Source organism: Alosa alosa, chromosome 23 (genome assembly GCF_017589495.1).
Source record: "Alosa alosa isolate M-15738 ecotype Scorff River chromosome 23, AALO_Geno_1.1, whole genome shotgun sequence".
NCBI classification, from domain to species: domain Eukaryota; kingdom Metazoa; phylum Chordata; class Actinopteri; order Clupeiformes; family Clupeidae; genus Alosa; species Alosa alosa.
The window spans coordinates 25,800,585-25,823,195 of NC_063211.1; the positions used below are offsets into that span (position 1 = coordinate 25,800,585).

The following is a 22,611-nucleotide window of genomic DNA, read 5'->3' on the forward strand; positions in this document are numbered from 1 at the left end:
TCAAGCTGGTGTGTGGTGAGCGTTCTGGCGCATAATGGCTGCCGTGCAACCAGGTGGGTGCTACACATTGGTGGTGGTTAGTGAGGTCCCCCTTTCCATGTGAAGCGCTTTGAGTGTTTCCGGTTACCTGTTATACCGGCAGTCCAGTATTCCACATGCCTTCGTACCTATTTCACATATTAAGTTGCATATTAGAGTGGCCTTTCCCATCACATAAGAGCTTGAGGGGCTGAGCATTGTTACAATATGGCAGGGTCTCCCTCAAGGGCCAGTGCAGAGAAAATGTCTGGGAAAGACTGAATTCCCTGGAGTGGAACAGACCCCAAACGCCCTTGCCTCATTCCCCTGGGTCTTTGGTTGCACGGGGAGGAGTATGTGAAAGGATCAGCACTGCGGCCACGTTTGAGTATTCTTACATGTTGAAGATCCTTTACATCACTGTACAAGCTATACAAAGACATGTTTGTTAACACATTATATAACCACGTTTATTATATAGATTAGAGGGAATGACTGCTGCAGTACTCTATGTGACTACCAGGTGGCACTGGTGTAACAGTGAACAGAAAGTCAGGCACTGCTCAAGAAATCTGCAGTGCTATCTGCAGAGCAAGCGAGAAGACATCCGCCTCACCCGACTTCACAAGGACAGGGATCATATTTCTGTTAAAGACTAATGGGCTTCAAATGTATTCCAATTGTATTATATATTATATGGAGCATTACTGGTCATAAGTCTAATCAGTTTGTGATTGGAAGTAAAACAGAGCAGTTCCTTCAGAGCATAAAATGATAGGGGGGATGGTCAAGGACACGCACAGTTAGAAACACCCAGTTAGAAATGCCACCAACCCTTGTCAACACACACCTCACCAACCAGGTGTTCTGAGAAACAAGAAATTAGACTGTAAATAGACTGTAAACAGCAAATACAGACATAAAATAGGAACACTATGGGAGAGGAGAGAGTAAGAGTGTTAAAGTACAGTGCAGACATATGGAGGTTCAGGCTCAGTGCTTCCATTATATATTATTACCACATGCTGTGTTTACATCATGTGTTAAGTGGGGTGAAGAGATTTGCCCTGTATTTCTACTCTGAGCGCACATGCAGGATCCCCCCCCTAAACTCCACCTTACATACGTAGGGAGGGACAATCCGTAAACACAATCCAGTATACTTACCAGAATGGTCAGTGTCAGAATATAATAATTTTGTAAGATGACAAATTTGATGATGATTATAATATTATGGGTAATAATTATGACGTTCATACCTATTAGACCTTGTAAAGCTTTTACACACAAAGGGTGAGCCCAAGCCATGCTGCTAGCTTGTGCAGCTCTCGAGGACTCCGTCATGGTATGTCCACGCATTATGTAATGGCCTTCCTGGTTTCCAGCCAGAGCGTGCACACTGTAAACAGTTTGACGTGTGTGTGAGGTGGAAATTGAGGTGGGCGCTAGCGTATGGGGAGGTTACTCAGATGACAGCAGCTGGCTTGGGTCCAGACTTAGCTATCCCAGCAATCCAAAGCATGCCAGCCCTCTCACTTGGACTGTGTCTCTAAGACACTTAATAACATGCTTATGACACATGAAACCTTGAGACACACATATATGATATATGACCTAAACCAAACTCATTCACTGAACAGTGGATTATTATCCGAGGTATTTTACGACTCGGATGTGTCTGTCTTAAAGGTATTTCAAATGACAATTTTGGAACAAAAAACTTGAACTTTCTGAACCTGTCTTTAAATTCTGTTCAATGTTGCTACACTGAGGACCTGATATATCTCTGAAACAACTGTGCAATCAGCCAGAGATTCATATGACAAATAAAATAGGAAATAATAAATAGGCCTACTAGGTCAAGCAACTCAATTAAATCTACATTGTTATTTGTGGGACATGTAAGGATAATCACCAGATTAAATTAATTACTTTTGGAGAGGTTTCACCTGATTATAAGGGCTATATATCAGCCTTAATGTTAGTAGAGGTTTCACCTGATTTTAAGGGCTATATATCAGCCTTCGTGTTAGGAGAGGTTTCACCTGATTATAAGGGCTATAGATCAGCCTTCATGTTAGGAGTCACCTGAGTACACACATGGAGCCCAGACTTTGTTACTGATTAACATCAGATGAAGCGTGGAAGACGTCATGTCTCACTACAGAGTGAGTGCTCCTGATGGCTGTTACCCTACGCCTGGAAGGCTAGTCCCGTGTCACTACACAGCTGTTGGAAAGAGGTTGGACACGCGCACAATCTACGGCGGATTCCAGCTGAAGATACATTGTACCATACTAGACTCTGCATTTCTGTTCAAAGATTTCACCCGCAGCCTCAGGGCAGGATCAACAGGGCTAAGAGGGGCTTAAGCAAAAGACCTGTAGGCTGGTGGTATAGACTCTGGTTGACAGAGGAAGTAGGCCTTGGCGTCAGTGTCCATTATCATAGCCTGTTCTTACAGACTCTATTTTAGTGCACGCCTTCATATGATCAGCCTCCCGACTATATGTTTGTAGCTATCCAGTTAATTAGAAGACCGATGGACTGATTTTTTTTCTCTCATCCAGTTTGTCTATTGTAGTTGGGTTGTTATGAATAGCTGCCATTGAGTGTAAGTAGCTTTGGAGGTATCTGCTTTAGGGATGTAACGGTATGAAAATTTAACCTCACGATTATAGTGACCAAAATTATCACGGTTTTCGGTATTATCACGGTATTTCTAAAAGTGTGTTCAATATGTTCAGAAAGCACTAATAGGCCTACACAAGCTGAAATAGTTTCAAAAAGTGTCCCGTTCACTTTTTTCTTCATGTTTAGACAACAGAATCAGTAGGGTACCAGTTTTGTTCCATTGTACCAGGCATACTGTATGTCAAAAGCAGGCTCGGATGAAGCTGGGAAGGATTAAACAAACGGTTTCCACACCATGGTAATCAACAGTGATAATCATGATGTTTGAAATGAAAACGGTAATTATTATCGTCAACACTTTTATCGCGGTTTACAATTATACCGGTAATCGTTACATCCCTAATCTGCTTAGTGCTATAGTCTAGCCATATTACAGATTTATAGATGAAAATGATGCTTGTTGTTCTTGAACTTGGAAGTTACCTTGAACTTTTTGCTCTCTCTCTCTCTCTACATATATATAGTATATCCTCAACTCCACCAATAAAGTTGCTCACTGATGAAATTCTGCTATACATTTGTGGCATTGTGTTAAGTGTGATAGTCAGGATGCAATATTTAATAGTTGAAAATTGAAAGATGGTCTGAAAATACTGTGGCTGTTTTGAAGGGGTTCAGGGCCATGTTCTTAATCCAGCCCTACAACCTCACCATTGCAATTAATTCATAGCCTATTAGACTGTTATAAAAACAAGTAATAATAGTCCACTTAAAACCAGTCTTACAACAAAGATTAGGCTACACCAACGACGAAAAGTTTACATTTATTAATTTAAAAGACACTTATCCAAAGTGATTTTGAATAACATTTAAGTTATGGCAAAGGAGACCTCAGGTAACAACAAATACTACTACAATAAATAGTACTTTATTGTGTTCACCATGTTTTTTCTCTCACAAGAGGTTGACAGCAGCTTTGCAAACATTAAAGCATCATTACAGAGTTTTGGTCTAACAAGCTGCTATCTATCTAAAAGGCATGCAAAACCTTGCATACAACACCACGAGTTTTACTGCCACTGCTCGATGCTTGCAAACACACGAACTGGTGTCTTTTGATGATATTATAGGCAGAAATGTTATCCTGTGAAGTTTTCTTGTATGTTGTTCCTATCCGGAACACAGAACCACACGGGCCTACTAACGTTACAGCATCCTGGATGGCTGGTGGTGCTAATAACATGTAGCTCTAGGCCTATTTATCTGTCCTTCACATATACAATCAAAATTAATTTGAAGATGATACCAAAACTAGCATAGCTGCCTGAAAAACAGGCAACCTTAAAAAGGTTCAAATTGTTGCGTAGTGTTGCTTTAAAAGCACAAACTCACTGAATACCTTTCTGCTCCCTCTGTGGCGGACAGCTATGGACTGTCCTTAAAAGACCTTCATTGCGTCACGACCAAGGGTATCCGTTACATTAGTCCCTACTGAACAAATACCTACGGTTGCACGGTCAACAAACAGCGTTTTACATAATAAAATGACATCTGAGGGATATCTCAAACTAGCAATAAAAAATAGCGAATTTAGTTTGGACTGCCTATAGCCGCATAGCCTCGTTAGCCTACCAGCCTCAGTGCCGTTTTCTCCTTCCTCTCTAACGCTACCCAATGGAGATAATGTTCAGTGGTTTAAATAACGCGACATATAAATGTTCGACCTTATCTAAACCGATTAAGAACAGTATTTAACACAGTCCACTACCATTGACTCTCCATCATTCTTTCCCTACAAGGATGTGAGTCTGAGCGCGAAGAGTAGACGTATGTCAAGTGCTTTTACAATTCGTCGGAAACCAGCACGTGATGGAGAAGCGCCTGACTGTGATGTCATTTGCCGGTGCCTCTAAATTAAGTGACCTTCCTCTGCGACCGAACAGAAGCGCTCCAAGGACCTTAGCTCTCAAATCCATCCTGTAGTTTTCTCGAAGTCGTCCTTTATAACCCCGAGGTAAGCACTAATTTTCGTGAAAGAGTTATGTTTTGTCGTTATGAAATGTACAGTTTATTTGTAATGTTTATTCTATTCTTCATAATGTGGAGATGTAACTGCATTGTCTACGACAGATGAAATAACTGACAGTGCTGTAACGTTAACGTGGGCAACGGCTTTAAAGAATAGCAGATTGCGTAAAACAAGCCGGTAGGCGGTATCTTATTCTGCAGGATAATCAGCTGTAGCCTATCAATTATTTATAAACAGTTAATGGTGAACAGTTTTCACGCAGTTATTTAATATAGACACCTGAGTTATAGTGTAAGAAAAATCGTTTGAGCAGTGTGTTACCAGCTAACGTAACTGTGTCAAGGAGGATTCTGGAGCATTCAAAATCATAACGGAACCACCGGCTAATGTTAGCCTACCGTTAGTTAACGTTAACCAGCTGCATCAAGGAGGCTTTGGGGACCATCAGCTGTCCCATCCAATGTAACGTTAAATTTGGCAGATGATGCGCAGATGATGCGAATGGTTACATTATTCTGGCTTGGTGAAAAAAAACCCGTTTGCTTGATTGCCCGCATAGCCTATAAGATTAGGCTATACTGTATGTTATTTTGACATTCTCTTGGCTTTGGACACTGTCATAGAGGATAGTAACGTTAACGTAACGTAGCAATCCTTGTATGCTAACATTACAGATGTTTAAAGTTGCCTAACACACGGACCTATCATTACAGTGTGATGGGTAACATTATCCTAACAAATCTCTTGGTAACATCCTATAATTCAAGAAGTCGAGCGTTTGTGTAGCCTACTAACACTCAACCGGCTTTTATGTTAATGCACCTCTTTAGCCTAAGCATAATATTAACTATATTATATGAATCAGTGACCTAACATTAGGGGTGTAGGTCTACTCTGGAAATGAAAATTGTAACGCAGACCTTCTGCAGTTAAATGACACGGTTGAGGGCTTTAGAAGGTGGGTTTAAGGTTAGCAGGAATATGGTGCTACAGGGACCTAGTAGTTTCATTCTTAGTTTGCCAGTTAGGCCGTTATAGCTATGGTGACATGAAATGCTCCCAGTGTATTGATTCATTAATACAAAAGAACAAGGTATATAAAGGTGACATTGTGCCTAATGAGGATGAGGAACTGCTGTTCAACTCCACTATGACCTTCAGCAACAGCATCACTGTCAACGTCAGCTACTTTAGGCTGGAGACAAATTTCTTGCAGTGAATGAGACATGCTCTAACTGAGTGGTTACATGTCGTTACATTACATGTCGTTATCTACAGGTTACCATGGGTGATGTGGAGAAAGGCAAGAAGGTATTCGTTCAGAAGTGCGCTCAGTGCCACACTGTCGAAAACGGTGGCAAGCACAAAGTAGGACCTAACTTGTGGGGCCTATTTGGCCGTAAGACGGGACAGGCAGAAGGTTACTCCTATACAGATGCCAACAAGGGCAAAGGTAATGTATAAAATGTAGCCTACAGGATGGATATATGTTCATTGTCTGTGCTGCGACCTCACTGATCCATCTTTACTCTCTCATAGGCATTGTTTGGGGAGAAGCCACTCTGATGGAGTACTTGGAGAACCCCAAGAAATACATTCCAGGGACCAAGATGATCTTTGCTGGAATCAAGAAGAAGGGGGAGCGTGCAGACCTAGTTGCTTATTTGAAATCTTCAACATCATAAAGCTGTATTTGAATTTGAAAACTGTTTTATTTAATGTGCTTCAAATATTTTTTTTTTTAATGTTAACTCACAACAACCTCAGCCAGATGAAAATATAAAAATGGCAGACATTCTGGATGTTATTCATGGTGCAATTCTTACTCATCATTCAATGCAAGAGAAAGTCTCATCACTGTCTGTTAGTGTCGACTATAATACCAATGTCAGCACTGCTCAAGGAAGTATGACGTTACATATCTATGGATTCCCTCCCTCAAGAAGGAATGACAGCATGTATCCCCTGGTTTCACAGGAGTCTATGAAAGATAAATTATTTAATATACTAAAGACGTGGAGTGTTTTGGTCCAGACATTGAATTGGGTGGCAAAAGAGGGAATGTGCTGGAAGTTGCAATATTGATGTGTAACCTGAAGGAATCGAACTGTCAATAAAATGGGCGTATTTTATGTGCATTAGTGATGTCCGTTCTTTCTATCCGTGCTTTTGACATATGGCCAGCTCAGCTGTATATCAGTCACTTTTTTGAGTGCAAGATAAGGACATTTCGAGGATCGTAAACTACATAGAAAGGCACCAATACACTTGCTGCTAACGACTTATACTGTACGCGTACGCATCATGGCTGCCATGTGTATTCTGCGTTCGTTTGGTGCGTCGGTCGCGCACGTTGACGCGAGGTAGTGTCGCGTCCGCAAGATGCAAAGACAGGCAGTAGCCTATCGTGTTTTGGCCGCGTTTCATGCAGCAAGCATATTGACAGGACGGTACAGGTCGCATACATGCTTGGTCTAACAGCAAGTATAACTGAAGACATCCTAATTTTGATCTTTGATATAAGTTTGATTGCAGCTACCAGATATCTTCTACATACTGGAGTGGTGCGCTAATCTATCAACGTATCAAATGCATCACGCCGCCAGTCAGTCTTGTCCAAACTTAACTTGCTCCCACCAGCTCAGATGTTCTCTTATATGGCGAAATCTCACGTGAGTTTGGCAGGCGGAGAATAAAGGTATTTCTTAACGGAGAGCTCGACAATACCTATGTGTATCTGTAACAAACTGTAATGGCTACGGTGGGCTACTGGTCTAAGGAGAAGGTCATAGGAAGGTGATCTATGGATTATAGCCAATGGGGGAACACTGCTATGAGAACATGTCCAGGCTACTTCATAACGTTAGTCAATCGCGCACGGTTGCCGTAGGGGTAACCTCCCGGTCACAGCTGATAGGCCTACGTAGCCTAAATGTGGGAACGTAAAAGTGAAATTAGATTTCCAACCGATTTAACTTGCTGAGTTTGTCCGACCATATAAGGTCAGAATTTCAGTTTCTTATCAGCGGCACCTGTTACCAGAACATGTCAGGTTAATCCGATTGCAGATCTCACAAGGACAAAGTTCACTGAATGTTCTTGTAGTTGACCCACTCCCTAGTGACTTGGCTGGAATGCAAAGTCAAGTCAACGTTGCTCAATTGCCATGCAGGACCTCGTCTTACGGATAAAAGGGAATAAACATTCCCTGCTATTATTTGGTAGGATATTTAGACTACCGTCATAAAATATAGCAGGACGTGTCAGTTGCAGTATAGACCTAAAATGAAGGCTCGATCATATGTTGCCTACGTGTAGGCTAAATTATTTTCTTATTTCGGTTCCTTTTACCGTCGTTATGAAAGAAAGTGCACACCATTATTGCCCTCTAGTGGACAAAAGTTGTTGCACACCTTTTGTAACATCACAACATAGACTTTCTAATGAGGAGACACAGCACTCAAAAAATCCTCTATAGAAATGCGTGGGGCTAGTTTATAACGCCAATATGGCCGTCCTCGGCAAAACGTCGACATGTGAATACATTGAGCCAATCATGTGGTGTGATGTGAATACATTGAGCCAATCATATGGTGTGTTGTGAAGACATCGTGCCAATCATGTGTTGTGAACTCGCCGCTGGAGCAAGATTGGTGTCGTGAAGCCTTGCTCACGCGCATTTCTGCCGAAGAGGATGCCCGATGAGTGCCCAAAAAGCGTTGCAATATGGCCGCCGAGTGGAGGGACTTGCCTAAAAGGGCTTTGATCACAACAGTTATGTAGACCTAAGATGAGGGATGGGCTAGTGCAAAATATCTTATGCTTAACACTACAAAACATAGGCCTAGGCTACTCAAATTTAGGCCTACCTTAAATTACCCCTGAAAACATACCAAAACCACTTAATTTCAATTAAGTGGTCCTTAATTTGTTAAACAGGCCCTTGATTGTACCTTATGGCCACCTTACACCAAACAACTTTGACAAGATTTGGGAAAGATTCTTGAAAGATTGTGTCTTTTAACTAAGGCCCCCCATTCAAGTTTTACTCAAAAAACTCCAATCTTTTAAGAATCTTTCCCAAATCTTGTCAAAGTTGTTTGTTGTAAAGAGGCCATTAAAGGGACACCAGGCAACGTTTTCGTGTTAATTGAGTAGGTATATGGTTAAATGACTCATTACGGGGCGAATGAATGCTCTCTCGCCCGCCCCTACTGCCTGTAGAAAGAATATCCCACTTGCAAGTTCGGTGTATCCTACCCGCCGAACTACAGTCTCATAAAGTCTCAGACATCGCGAGAAGCAGGATCAGTTTACATCCTGCATCCACAGAGGCAGGCTAACGAAACGCTAGTGATTGTTGCAAAGTGTATAATGGCAGAGCTTGCGAATAAGCAGTGAAAACCCTTGATGGAAGATGCAAAGAAAAGGAAAAGAGCTTCAGACCGAGCTAGGGCTCGCACACGTATCGACACGTAGGGGGAGCTTCATAGAGAAAAAGCATCAGGCTTGCCTGGTATCCCTTTAAATGCCATTTTAAGGTGCAGTCAGGGGTTCCCTTTATTTGCTGTTATTAAGGGGGTAATTGAGGACAATTTAAGTATGTCTTAATTTTATTTTAAGGTGTTAATTCAGTGATTCCTTGATTAAGGGGGGAAAATAAGTGGAAATTGACAAAGTAATGGGTAAATTATAGGCTTAACCTTATTATATGCACATTTCTACTTAAACACTAGCCTACTTAATTATAGAAGGGTTTTATGGTCAAAAGTAAGGCATTTAAAAGGGGTGAAATTAAGGGGTTTTGTATATCTGATGACACAATTGTTTGATGACACATTTGCAGTTGGATTTGCCTTGTCTGTGTTTATTTAATCAGAAACATGTAGGCTACAGGTGACAAAATGTTTTATGCTTTGTTATGTCATTTGTATTCTACCAACAAGATTAAAGGTCACAGTCTGCTCCTTTTAACAGAAATAGTTGGAATAGTACCTTCAAAAGGTACTTTTTACAGTACTGTTACAGTGGCCTATACTGTTTACTGTTTGTACTGTTCCAGTCCAAAAATATTGTGGACATTAGAAATATAGCATATTTTATATATATAAATGCAAATTTTATGGCTGGGCTATTTAATGAACCTTTCTGGTCTGTCAATCGTAATATTCTGAAAAACAATCAAATTGTCCAATTTTCCTGAAGCTCCTCCAAACGGTGGCTCTGGTGGTGAGTGAAGATAGGCTATCAGTCGCAGGTATGCAATACTAGGCTACGTATAGAAGGACAACCATCAGTGCAGCACTCCACCAATCAGGCCTTTATGGTAGAGTGGCCAGACAGAAACCATTTTTATTGCCAAAATTGTTGTCTGAATGACTCTCAGACCATGAGAAGTAAAATCCTCTAGTCTGATGAAATGAAGATTGAACTATTTGACCACTCCCAATGGTGTGTGTGGAAGAAACCAGGCACTGAGCTGCACTAGCCTATTAGTTGTCCTTCTGTATGTTTCTCTCATCTTCACAAAGGAACTCTGGATTTCATAGTAACCATTGGGTCCTTGGTTACCTGTTTGACCAAGGCCCTTCGTCCCCAATTAGTTTGGCTGGGCGGCCAGATCTAAGACTGTTGGTTGTTCAGACCAGATGTGTGACTCTTCTAATAATGTCAAATTAATTAATTAATTTAGGCACAAGATGGACTCTAATCAAGTTCTAGAAGCATCTGTAGGACCATTGACAGAAGTAGGATGCACCAGAGCTCAATTATAAGCGTCATAGGGGTCTGAAAACGGATGTAAATGGAATAGTCTTTTATTTTTGATATACATTTACAAAACACTTCGTGGAGTATTGGAGTATTTTGTGTAGATTGGTGAGGGGGAAATGGAATTAAATCCATTATAAGATTAGTCTGACTGAAACATAACAAAATGTGGAAAATTTGAAAGGGTCTGAAAACTTTCCGGTTGCACTGTAACTGGTCGTTTCAAACATATCCTCTAGGTGGCGATAGTGACCTTCGAATGTGCGATTCACTGAAAAAGAAGAACACGAGACGTTTTGGCGGGTCTGAATCAACTTCGTAGCATGTGATCTAACCTTTTATTCTCTGCTTTTATCTACCTTTCAACTGTGGGAGATGTTTGTAAGTGACAACAAGCATAACGTTATGTTTGTAATGAGAAAGATATACTGACTGACCATGTCTGCTTTGAAACTGTTTGACGGCGAACACCACGAAACGTAAGAACACATCAACTAGTGATCGCTATGATAAAATGAACTTAATTTCTCAAATCTGATCTGAAAATGATAGTGTTAACGTTAACTTAGCTACTCGTAACAGTTACAGTAACCTGATGAATAGTTTAACGTTAGCGTTACCATGATCGCCGTTTAACGAATCATCTCTCTAACGTTAGCCTACCGTTATTGATCTGGAAGTTAACGTTACAGTCCTTGCTTCCTACAAGGTTAAAGGTTGTATCAGCGATTTAAGGCCCCAAAAAGGCCCAAACGTAAATTATCACATTCATCTAATCTTTCCTAACGATCCGCTAGTAAAAAAAACCGCGTCTCTGTAGGCTCCGAGATCTGTACACAAAAACAATTGGCACCAACAAGTGTTGGCAATCCACTCAAAGGCAAAATAAAGTGTTTCAACCTTATAGATATATATAAGGCTCTGGTTTTAACCAATAACCGACGAGATGCGCGTTTAGGAGAGTTTTAATTGCACGGGAGGGGGAGGGAGTAGCTCGCTCTCTGTTTTGTTTGAACATCAACAGAAGTGACTTATCCCCGCTGTCGCTGATACCTTTACTGCGCTGTCTGGTTAACCTTACTGGTTACATTACAGTCCTTGCTTCATACAAGATTAATAAGGTTAACGTTACTGGTTTAAAGTTTACTGGTTGAAGTCTACAGTGGTGTTACCTGACATGTAAAACTCTCGAGGCCAGATATTTTTTAAAAGCTGTGGTATGACTCGAAATGCCAATGAATAATGACCGACACTGTCTAAGTCAGTGCAATTTCTTAAATGTTTCTCCAATTTTTTCAATGCAGATCACAACATAACATTACTCGTCGCATGCGGCAAACAAAGAGACGGGAGGCGGATGGCACACTAAAGGTAACCTAGTCAGTTAGTGTTTCCTTGAAGTAAGCACTATGGTTCATATCAAAGCAATGTCACACTTAGTTCATCGTTGCTAGGTCAGATTTGTTTCTATGGGGCAGTTATTTACCATTGTCAGAGATTCTGTGGTTCTTTTGATGAGATGTCTTTGCTCTGACAGTGCTCATATCCTGTGGTGTGTCATGCAGGTGGAGTGTGTGATCGAAGAAGTTGAGATCCGCAGGAATGTTAAGCACCTCACCATGAACCAGTCCAAAGCAGCTGATCAGTTTCAGACTAATGGTGTGTCCCCCTCGAAGCCTTTCAAAAAGCGTTTTTCCAGCAAAATTGTTCTGGATGATGAGTCTAACCAGGATTTGGGGGCCCATGATCTCATCGACCTCATCAACAGCCCTCATAGTCGCCATGATAGGTGGACGAAGAGCAGTGAGAGTCCTATGTGGGGGTTGAATGGAGACTCATCCCCAGCCATGCACAGTGTGGCCCTCCTGTCAGACGGCGGTCAGTCAGATGCAGCATGCTCGGACACAGAATCAGTCGAGATCATCCTCGGCTCAGAGAGTGAGGACGATGAACGTTTGAACCTGAGCATGTCACAGTATTCAGGGCCCAACGTGTCTCCTGAGCTGTCTACCACTCCTTTGTCCCAAATGCTGTCCCTCTCGAAGAGTCAAGAGCCCTCGGCAAATAGTGGAGCTGAGGCTGGCTTGAAGTTTATGAGTGGTTCTTATGGGGAGGACTCTGCCCTCATTGGTTGTGGAAAAGAGCCGCCAATTGCGATCGGCAGCGAAGATGAGGACTTGGGAGACAGGAATGTAACTGACTCCTGCTGCTCCATCGCCTCCGGCCCCAGCAGGCCGTGGCAGCCTGTGCCCCAGGGGCCGTGCTCCAGCTGCCTGGCGGTCTGCGTCAGGATGAAGAGGCTCACCAATTGGACAAAGAGCAGGGTGAAAGGTAAGGGCAAGAAATAAAGGTGATGATACATGGGGGAACTTTTTGAGCAATGTTGCTAGGCAACCAAATAACCGATGATGACAATTTGCCTAATGATGATTAAAGTTCTCCAGAAAAATTTTACCCAATATCAGTGGGAATGTGCCCAACAACAATACTCAGGAACATTGGCCAGCAAATTTGTTCAAAAAGTTGCCTTGTTTATCGTCAGCTTTTCGCAGCTGCCGGTGTCCGTTTTACATTATAATCTTATGGAGTAGACCGTGTTTTCAAAAAAGTCCTCGGCTTCTTTTAAAACAATCGTTGCCGTTTTCTCTGCAGCTCAAAGCTGTTTTTAAAGTTGAGAAATGTTCAACTTCTAGTAAAAAAACGCTATGTTTTGACAACTGGATTCACAAGTGGATAACCGAGACCTGTGGTCCGGCTGCTTTTTGGAACAAAAACAATGGCAGATTTTTGAAAAACGGGAAAAGCGGTCTGCACAACTTTATTTAGTCAGAAAAAGAAGCCAAGTCTGAACGTACTCTTAAGGTCATGTAAAGCCTAGCAATTGTGCATTATGTCTCAACTCAATTGTTGCACAAACATTCCACATTATGGAAGTGGCACTTGGATAGCAGTGCATCAAATTCCGATATTTCTTTAGTGTTAGGTTTCTGTGCATTCTTCCATTTCATTATGCACAATTTTTCTTTAAGATGTCTATCATTGTTGTTGTTGTTACATTATGTGCTTACATAATTGCAAAAGGGTTCGCCAATGTTTTCTCAGTTAGCCTTTTAAAATGATATCAGATTCGTAAACAGAATGTGCCTTTGGAACATTGGATGAATGGTTGCTGATAATTGAATAAATAGATATTGCATTAAAGATCAGCCATTTCTTTTCAGTCGAGAACCCTTTTGTAATTATGTAAGCACATAATGTAATCTGAAAACTGTTGCCCTGATTAAAAAAACAATGCAGCTGATGGTAGTGGTAGTGTATATGAATGACAAAGGTTATCATGGATATCGGAGCTGTGTTGTATAGTGTCATGTGTCAGGTTGTCAGTCCCAATGACACGCTTTATTTTTCTTGAGTGCAATGATTTAACATAAAAATAGTGACCCTGTTTTATCTCGTTACCTTGTGTTCTCAGTTTCTCTGATTCATTGTTTACTCAGATCCAGCCTGTTTATACTATGACCAATGGATGCTGCTGAAACCGTGGCAATCTCGAGGAGTGCACGGCCATTGCAGAGTGAGGGGGTGAGAGGAGGCATCCTTTTCTATGGGTGAACTTAGGAGATGGGTATTGTTGTATTTACATATGCTTTTTGTTGGATGTGTGTGTTTGTGTGTGTGTGTTTGTGGTGTGCATGCTGACTCGTATATGTGTGTGTCCCAACACAGGAAGTTGTTTAAGCATCTTCCTCGGATCTGGCAGCATGCAAAAGTCCAAGCTGAGGAAGACCTTGATGATGAATGTGGGGTCTGTTCAAGACCTCATGTGTTTCTGCAAAGGTAAGAATGTAGACATCCTAACAGATGCCATGACCATATAAGTGCCTCTTGAGAGGAGGAAGCACACACACACACACACACACACACACACACAAATACAAATGCGTGCTGGTTTGACTAATTTCCCATACGGTTTATTTGTGTTTTTACTATTGGAATTATTGTCTATTTATTAGAATTGTCTTTCACTGTGTGTGTGTGCATGTGATTTTCAGAAACCTTAGACAGTGCAAGAGATCTCAGTCAAAACTCGTCAAACACACAAAGGTCAGGAATAAGGCGGGCTCAAGACGGGGTAGAAGGTCAAAAGACCACTGGCCCCCACTTCCAGGCCAACACGTGAAAAAGAGGAGGAGCAAGAGTGTGAAGGACTCCATAAAGAAGAAGAAAAAGAGGAGTGTGGGAGAGAAGCAGGGGAGCAGTGGGAGACGTGAGGAGACGAGTGGGACAGAGGTGCTGCATGAAGACAGCCAGACGCTGGGTGACGAGCACCTGAGCTACGATGACGTCACTGCAGACTGCAGCACAGAGGAGCAGGCAAACCTAAGTCCAGACAGACGGCAGGATATGAACGCTGACATACAGACCAATGGATGCCCTGACAAGCATGGAAATGTCAATGCGCTAAGCCCCTCAGAGTGGCCTGCAAATGCTAATGTAGGCAGCCCGTCACATACACACACAGGCAGATACAAAGGCAGATACACAGGCAGTAGCCCAGACAGCAGAGAAGACAGACCGAGAGACTTGAGGGCAGACCGGCACCGAGATGAACATGTTGATGGCCACCGAGAGAAACAACGTTCAAACCAAAGATCTGTCTTGGAAGCAGATGGACAAACTGGAGTGAAGGCATTCAAGTGTGTTGTCAGTGGTTCAGACAGAGATGTAGGAGGAAGCACAGACACATCTCCCATCGTACATCTGCACAGATGTGACTGTGTGAATGGAAATGTCAAGCAAGCAGACTGCCTCAGGAAGGCACCACACAACTCTAGGGACGTCAAACATAAAGGTGCAGGCAAACATTCATGTTGGAGCACAGACAGGCCTACAGGCAGTGATGTAGATGTAAGCCTCAACAGAAATGCAGATGATGAAGGCAGATGTTTAAACAATGAGAAGAGAAAAAGTCACCCTGGGGATGCTTTAAGCAGGCATTTGGGTGTAGATCCAAACATTCACTTGAACAGCCTCTCAAATATGAATGGAGATGATGTCTTGGATGATTCAGATGGGCACTTGGACAGACATGTAGAAGGTAGTTCAGATGAACTTGTAGATTTAAGTACAGCCATGGGCATCACCCGCAGGGCTCTCTTGTTTGAAGACCCCCCCACATTGCCTTTGATGAATGGATCCTCAGCAACCCCAGTGGTGGGGTCAGTGCAAACTCAGGGACACACTGCAGTGCCTCTGAGCAAGGACCCATATATGTTCCGCACCCCAACACCTCCCGGAATTGAGGCCTTCGAGGTAGTCAGGAAGCTCCGTCCCTTCGCCCGCACCCTCCGGAAAACGTGGGGGCTCGATGTGGTAGCTTCAAGTCCATTCTGTGCACTTTGGATAGGGTGCACAGTTCGGTTGTCCGTGAAACCGATCCGTGAGTGGCATACAGAGAAGTTGGCACAGCAGCCATTGATGCACGCTCATGGGCTCTTCTGACCAGTATATATGTTGCATAGTTCTTTGCACTTGGTTGTACCCTTTATGGAGAAAACAAGTTCACTGTGAAGTTGAATCCAATGGTGTTACTGTTACTGTGTTAAATTGTTTGTTATTCATACTTGAAAGAAGTGTTAAGTTATGTTTATATTTATTTTCTTTGGTGACACATCTGCTTAACCAGTTTGTGATTGGCAGTCAGACCTGACTTAATAAAGCAGATTGGTTAAAAGCAGAACTGCTGAACAGTCAATGCCTAAAAACAGGATCAAAGCAACAGGAAAAAACAGTAACCTCATGTTCTGTGATAATTGTAAAATGGAGATGTTTTTTTTTTTTAAAAATATAGAGTTGTGAAAAATACTCAGAATAAATCAAATTGTGTTACTATTATTCAAGGATATATAGAGTGAGCCATATGGTGGCGCCAATATCCTCGGTAAGAAGCGTTTAGGGTTGCGTAGTTTTAAGTTTGTAAGTAATGGGGTGTCACACGTCATTTTACATTTTTACCGAGAAATGTAAGTACTGGCACACATAATGCTGATTATTTCGCAGGAAAGTTGGTATATGAAACAACCTCAATAAGAAAAACGCTATCAGCCGAGCACTGAAAAATGGAAATGGAAAAATAAAGCAAATTTACCTATACCTGGATTTTTTTCTGTTAATATGTAGATTTTCATTTTTAATAGTAGCTTTTTATGTCTTTCTAAATGGTTGCAAACAATAGACGGAGACAGAAATGACGTCCTAAATGTTAACTGGACGCGCGGGGCACCGTGGGAACCTCGTCTGAGTATAAAATAGTCCCTTCCTCTTCTGTGGAGTCAGTAGAGGCTGGTTGCTGAGCGCGCAGAGCCGTCACTCGGCTTGTTCTTCCATGTGAAATGCGATATAACTGGCAATAGCCACTTGACCGGAGGGGGTGAGCCGCGCGCTTACAGCATGCGCGCCCTGTCAGCAGCCAACATCTGTTCCGGGAATGGGATCGAGCAAGGGCGCGCGGAATTTTTCATTTTCACTCTAAGGACGGTGAACAAAGTACTTTTCTTTTGAGACAATCATTTGTCCATAAGCGCTTTATGATATTAAAATATTGCGCTTAAAAACACGAGCAAACAGATGAGGAGGTATAAGAGGATTTGGGACTGACTTGAGCACACCATCCCACAGAGGCGATTATATTGTTCTAATCAAGACTAAAGAAATGCACATTCGTCGTCACATTTTTTCAGCACTTCTTGGCTAAGCTGTTCGGGGAGCACCGAACAATCCTGGGTGTCCTGCGCTAAGGTGTCCCGTCTGGGTGTCACCACACGCGCGTAACGGGATGCGCTTTGTGGACTACTGAGGTGAGCCAGTGACTGATAAAACGAAACGGTAAGAGTTAAAACAAACTGTTTCAATTAGATGTCTTGTCACAATGTCACACACAGGTGTCACATAGTCTATTATGTTATATGCTTAGTGTGGCATGATAAAATCGACCATGCATGACGTAGATTTTTAATCCTCGTTCATTTTGAAATGTCATCAGGGTTTTTTTTTTGTTCAACTGGTAAAGCTAGAATTATTTACCCCTGTGATGTCCTTAATCCTTGCTGTTCTGTTGTCCCTTCCGCGCAGTTCGGATCAGCGATGATGCCCGAAGTGCAGAGTCTGTGCACTGAATGTGGATGTATTCAGTCCTAAAGTTGCTAAGGAATGTTGAAGAAAAACCCCAAGATGGCAAAGCTTCTTCAGCTCACACTGGTGATGATATACATGCGGATGGTGAGTTTTCCTCTGACTCCCTCGTCTTATCTAAATACTGTGTCGCAACCTTGTAACCGCCATCATGTTTATAGTTTATTGAGTCATGTGAATATATGGACCTTGCCATTACACATGTATTTACATAATTTATTAATAAATAGCAAAGACTATTTGAAATATACTATTCTAAAAAACGGACAGTAGGCCTACTCACAACACACAACAGTTTAGATGATGAAATAATTTTAAGGTTTAGCAAATAGAATCAAGGAATTATGGAAGCTTACCTGACAGACCAATTTGTAGAATTGGCAAGAGTGGTATGTGTGTTTTTCAGAGATTGGACAATGACAGGGATGGAGAATATGAGGGAAGGTGATGGCTGGCTGGGGCAACAGTGCATATATTTGCATCAGCCCTCAAAACTTCTCTCATGCTGTATGTGCATATACTTGTGAAGACTCTAGTAATCCAGTCCTCTCACGTCTTAATCCACCACTTCATGCTCTTAGTGTCATTTCTCAGACCAAATCATTTGCGTGTGTTTTCTTTAATCGCAAATGAAAAGTTACATTGACTTTGCTGAGGTTCTGTGTGTGTGTGTGTGTGTGTGTGTGTGTGTGTGAAAGAGCATGCCTTTAGCCTGCTGCGGACGACTGCATAGATATGCCAGTGGTCCCCCACCCCTCCAGAGAGCTGTGCCCCCACGTCCCCAGGCCCTCCCAGCTCAATCATGCTTCTCTCTTTTCTTCCTCTCTTCCTTCCACCCCTGCTTACAAACCCAGGGACTGCCACCAAATGTAATAAAAAATGCGTCTGGATTATGAGAGGGTCCCTAATCTCTGCCTCATTGATTAGTTTTTTTCTTTCATTTCTTTATTTTTCTTCCATCCCCCTCTCCAGGGAGCTTATGTCAGGGACATTAATCCGCCGTTTGATTGTGTCTGTCTCAGTCTGCCTTTCTCCTGTACTGTTCATTTCGCTGTGGCAGAGAGGCTTGTGCGAAAGCCGGAGAGGGGATGGTCCTGAACTTCAAAGACCATGCTTTGCCTGACTGAAAAAAAAAACCCTCTCACTGCTCTTGGTCTCTCTTCCATTGTCTCTCTTCTGCTTGCTTTAGAGAGCACCTGCTCTGCAGAGAGAGACAGAGCTCTCATTACTCTAAATGGTTTGTGTTCAGGTAAACCGATCATTGTCTTGACCCCAGCCATTTAGAATGCCAGAGTGATACTGGCTCAGGATTAGGGCTTAACTGTATGTGTGGGGAGGAATCATACCGTATTAGCCAATCAGTCTCTGCAGTGGAAACAGAATATAATTCTATGCTCTATGGACTCAGCCTATGATGCGCAGAGGCTTTGCCTCATCTATTGGGGTTATAATTTGATACCAGACACTGTTCTCAGAAACCTCAGTTTTGGGGATTGTGTTCTGAACTGGAGAGGGGGAGAATAGGGTGAGAGCTTGAAGGTTACCTGAAGAAAGAGGGTTTACCAGAGGGTTGGAGAAGCAGAGAGAAGTCATCAGCACAAAGGGGCGGGAGGGAGGAGATGGGCCAAAGGGGGCAAGAGGAGGCAGGAGACGCCCAGCAGAACACAGCAGATAGAACCAGGCAGAACAGACGAGCAGAACACAGCAGATAGAACCAGGCAGAACAGACGAGCAGAACACAGCAGATAGAACCAGGCAGGGGGGTTCTGCTCTGAGATGTGGGATCCTCTGAGTCTGGAACCCTCAGCTGTTCTAAGTTAGGGCTGAAAAACAGCTGTGGAGTGGTGAGCTTTCATTGCTAATGTATGTGGATTTCAGTTTAATCACATGACCAACTTCAGCGAGAATTCAGTGTTCGTTAGGAGAAAACCAATTCCTTTTTCATTAGATAAAGACAGGTGATGACAGCAGTCATCTCAGGTCAAAGATTTGTGTGATCCCACAGTGCTTCCTTACAATCAATATGTTTTATAGACGGTAGGTGAATTTGATACTATAGCTGTGTGTGCGTTTCATGTCAATATCTGTATCCCCTGAGATGAATTTAATCTGTGCATGTGAGAGCATTTGTATTTGTGTGTGTGTGTGTGTTGTAGTAGTTCCCACATGTAGTTTGTGCTTTGGCTTTGCCACCTGTCATCGCTGTATGAACTGTGTTTAATGGAGCTTCATACACCTACACCATAGTTTTATATTCCCCAGCTAGATGTGAACGCAGGGGATCATAATAGCTGCTGTGTGGGTTGTATGAGTCTGTTTGGTAATCTCAGAAAATGAAGATAGGGGATCCAAAAAACAGATACTTGCATCAAAAATGGTCCTCCTCTAGACAGCAGTTAGTTATGTCTTTGTGAGAGAAAATGTGCAAATGCACAAATGTCTCCCAGTAGTACAACCCAACCCTTCATTCTCCTTCCTATGGGTATAATTGCAGCAAAGAATCCTGTCAAATGTGGCCAACATCCCAATGTTCTCCCATTTACATGTTCTTTATGTCCCCTACACACCCACAATGTTCAAACCCAGACATTAGGAAATATTTAACAGAAGTGCACACACACACACACATAAACATTTAAACAAACATTGATCATATCACATTCTCCTCTTGCAGGTGTCTTGCATGGCTGATCAGGACCTTGTACAAGGCGTGGTGGAGTGGAGCCAGACCCAGACCCACGAGCAGGAACGGCCGCAGATGGCCCTGAAGCCTGGCTCATTACGGCTCTTTGCCCAGCCGCCCCCGCCCCACGAAGAGCCCAGCCCGAGCGGCCCGACGCAGCTAGAGGACAGCCCACAGGAGCTCTGGGCGTGGCTGTCCAACCTGACGAGCACCGACGAGACCCTGACGCGCTCCAAGCGCCGCCCCATCGTCAAGACAGGCAAGTTCAAGAAGATGTTCGGCTGGGGGGACTTCAACTCCAACATCAAGACGGTCAAAGTCAACCTGTTCATCACTGGCAAGATCGTCGACCACGGCAACGGTACATTCAGTGTCTACTTCCGCCACAACTCCACCGGCCTGGGCAACGTGTCCGTCAGCCTGGTGCCACCCAACAAGGCCGTGGAGTTCCAGAGCCAGCTGCGCGAGCTCGCACCCATGGAGACGCAAGACTCCATGGCCAAGGGCTTTAACTGCCGCATCGAGTACGAGAAGACGGACCGCAGCAAGCACACATCGTCACTGTGCAGCACCGACCCGTCACGCGTCTGCTACCAGGAGCAGACGCAGAGCCACCTGTCCTGGCTCTGTTCGAAGCCCTTCAAGGTCATCTGCATCTATATCGACTTCTCCAGCGAAGACTACCGGCTAGTGCAGAAGGTCTGCCCGGACTACAACTACCACAGCGACACGCCCTACACCTCCATGGGGTAGCGTGGAGCCCCCTCGCACCCGTACCCATCGCCTTTCAACTCCCCTTCACCTCGCCCCTCTGCATGCCTCTAGAGGAGGCACTTGGAGAGCCCTCTTACTCAGAAATCCAATTAGACATCTCTCCTCTTTGACCTTTCACCCCTATGTCATCATAGCCAGGCTCTCTTCCCATGTTTGCAGTGACAGCAGTTGTCGCTGGTGTGTCTCTCTCCCTCTGCCATGGTTTTGTACCGCCAACCCAAAAGTGATTTGAATCTCCTATGTTGTGTCTTTTCCACTGAAAGTAAACAAAGTCTATGGTCAGAACTAGTGATTCATGTTGCCTGTGTATTTGTACTATTTTTTCAGAAGTGTTAAGCACCAGTGCTTGTATAAGAAGAGGATGAGATATACTGACTGATTTCAGCCAGAGAACTGTTATTTATTCTTATTTTTCCTGAAGTCATGCTGTGTAATTCATCACTATTAAACTATATAAAAATACCAATGTGTTTGATGCAGAGGACAAGACTAAGAAGTCACATTTTTCCAGCGTTCTCTTAAAATACATTGAATGAATATTGTACACGCTCCAGGTTAAGGAATGTCAGCAATTGAACAATTACATTCATTACGTTGACTTCTTTTAAGCTTTCTAAAACGTATGTTTGGGTTGCAGTACCAATGAGCCAATGATCTCTGTAACATGGTATGCATACAGCAAGTCTTTGACCTGTTTCACATATTTTTGTGAGACATATTTAATTTTGACCACTATTTACTTCCCCAAACAAGTGTCCTATTTGATTTGGATGTCTGCCAATAAGAGGCCTATAAATGATTAAAGCTATGCCACTTTTGATAGACAATGTAGATAAATAATTTAGTGAATTAAAGTCTTCAAAGATTATTTATAAGGTCCATGGTTAAAAAAAAAAATTGTATTTAGATTGAAACCGGCAGTCGCTGTCCAAATTTGGTTCCCCCTCATAAATAGTTAGTTACACAAGTTTGTTGTAAAAATATATTATGCATGCATAATTGCAATAGGCCCCTTATATCACAGCGAAACTCTGCATTAAGGCATATATAATCACCCTGTGTGTGCCTGCCATCCAGTCAAGAGTCATCCAGTATGTGTGATTACTCTTGACATTTCAAAACACTCCAGAACAGTTCTACAATGTGAATATCCAAAACAGCAGATTTGCCATAAACATCGCCCGTCATTGACTATACTAAGAATGTATTGTTTATCTTAGTGCAAATTATACTACCGTGTCTATTTGTTACTTTGTCCACAAAGATTATGGAAGATATTAGATGTAGTCAACTTAAGTCGGTGTACACCCATGACGTTACATACCAGGCTTCATCCTTCCAAACATGAGGCCAAAAAAGCTGTTCATCTCAAATAATAATGAGGTTGGACACTTCATACAAACCTATTAAGAGTTACATACTGTAGGTTACATTACCTTTAGGACCGCATGTCTCTGGTCTTCACAGATTTGTCACACCGATTTAGGATCCCTAACCAAAACAGGACACGGCA

The 22,611-nt window shown here is 42.7% G+C and overlaps 3 protein-coding genes across 5 annotated transcripts; all 3 read left to right on the forward strand.

The window, feature by feature from the left end:
* The first annotated feature begins 4,516 nt into the window (after positions 1-4,516).
* Positions 4,517-6,813, forward strand: LOC125288991 (cytochrome c). The gene is made up of 3 exons (XM_048235707.1): positions 4,517-4,666; positions 5,960-6,134; positions 6,221-6,813. The coding sequence occupies exons 2-3, from the start codon at positions 5,966-5,968 to the stop codon at positions 6,364-6,366; spliced, it is 315 nt and encodes a 104-aa protein (XP_048091664.1). The 5' UTR covers positions 4,517-4,666; positions 5,960-5,965; the 3' UTR covers positions 6,367-6,813.
* Positions 6,814-10,708: 3,895 nt separating this feature from the next.
* si:ch211-227n13.3 lies at positions 10,709-16,603 on the forward strand. Of its 2 annotated transcripts, none has more exons than XM_048235510.1 (6): positions 10,709-10,929; positions 11,755-11,821; positions 12,016-12,781; positions 13,948-14,032; positions 14,177-14,287; positions 14,503-16,603. In XM_048235510.1, the coding sequence occupies exons 1-6, from the start codon at positions 10,889-10,891 to the stop codon at positions 15,950-15,952; spliced, it is 2,520 nt and encodes an 839-aa protein (XP_048091467.1). In that variant the 5' UTR covers positions 10,709-10,888; the 3' UTR covers positions 15,953-16,603. The 2 variants fall into 2 exon arrangements, with proteins under 2 accessions (XP_048091467.1, XP_048091468.1); XM_048235511.1 differs by having other exon boundaries at positions 10,710-10,831.
* Positions 16,604-16,684: 81 nt separating this feature from the next.
* On the forward strand, positions 16,685-21,560 carry nxph2b (neurexophilin 2b). 2 transcript variants are annotated; one of them, XM_048235512.1, is made up of 3 exons: positions 16,685-17,335; positions 17,582-17,728; positions 20,316-21,560. In XM_048235512.1, exons 2-3 carry the CDS (start codon positions 17,660-17,662, stop codon positions 21,075-21,077), a joined length of 831 nt encoding a protein of 276 aa, XP_048091469.1. In that variant the 5' UTR covers positions 16,685-17,335; positions 17,582-17,659; the 3' UTR covers positions 21,078-21,560. The 2 variants fall into 2 exon arrangements, with proteins under 2 accessions (XP_048091469.1, XP_048091470.1); XM_048235513.1 differs by having other exon boundaries at positions 16,685-17,307.
* Positions 21,561-22,611: the final 1,051 nt, after the last annotated feature.

Bases quoted from the DNA above. Each gene is read 5' to 3' on its own strand.
- LOC125288991 (XM_048235707.1), top strand. From the start codon at position 5,966: ATGGGTGATGTGGAGAAAGGCAAGAAGGTATTCGTTCAGAAGTGCGCT. The intron at 6,135-6,220 runs GTAATGTATAAA...ACTCTCTCATAG, and splicing joins AGATGCCAACAAGGGCAAAG to GCATTGTTTGGGGAGAAGCC.
- si:ch211-227n13.3 (XM_048235510.1), top strand. From the start codon at position 10,889: ATGTCTGCTTTGAAACTGTTTGACGGCGAACACCACGAAAC. The intron at 11,822-12,015 runs GTAACCTAGTCA...TGTGTCATGCAG, and splicing joins AGGCGGATGGCACACTAAAG to GTGGAGTGTGTGATCGAAGA. The intron at 12,782-13,947 runs GTAAGGGCAAGA...TTGTTTACTCAG, and splicing joins GACAAAGAGCAGGGTGAAAG to ATCCAGCCTGTTTATACTAT.
- nxph2b (XM_048235512.1), top strand. From the start codon at position 17,660: ATGTTGAAGAAAAACCCCAAGATGGCAAAGCTTCTTCAGCTCACACTG. The intron at 17,729-20,315 runs GTGAGTTTTCCT...CTCCTCTTGCAG, and splicing joins TGATGATATACATGCGGATG to GTGTCTTGCATGGCTGATCA.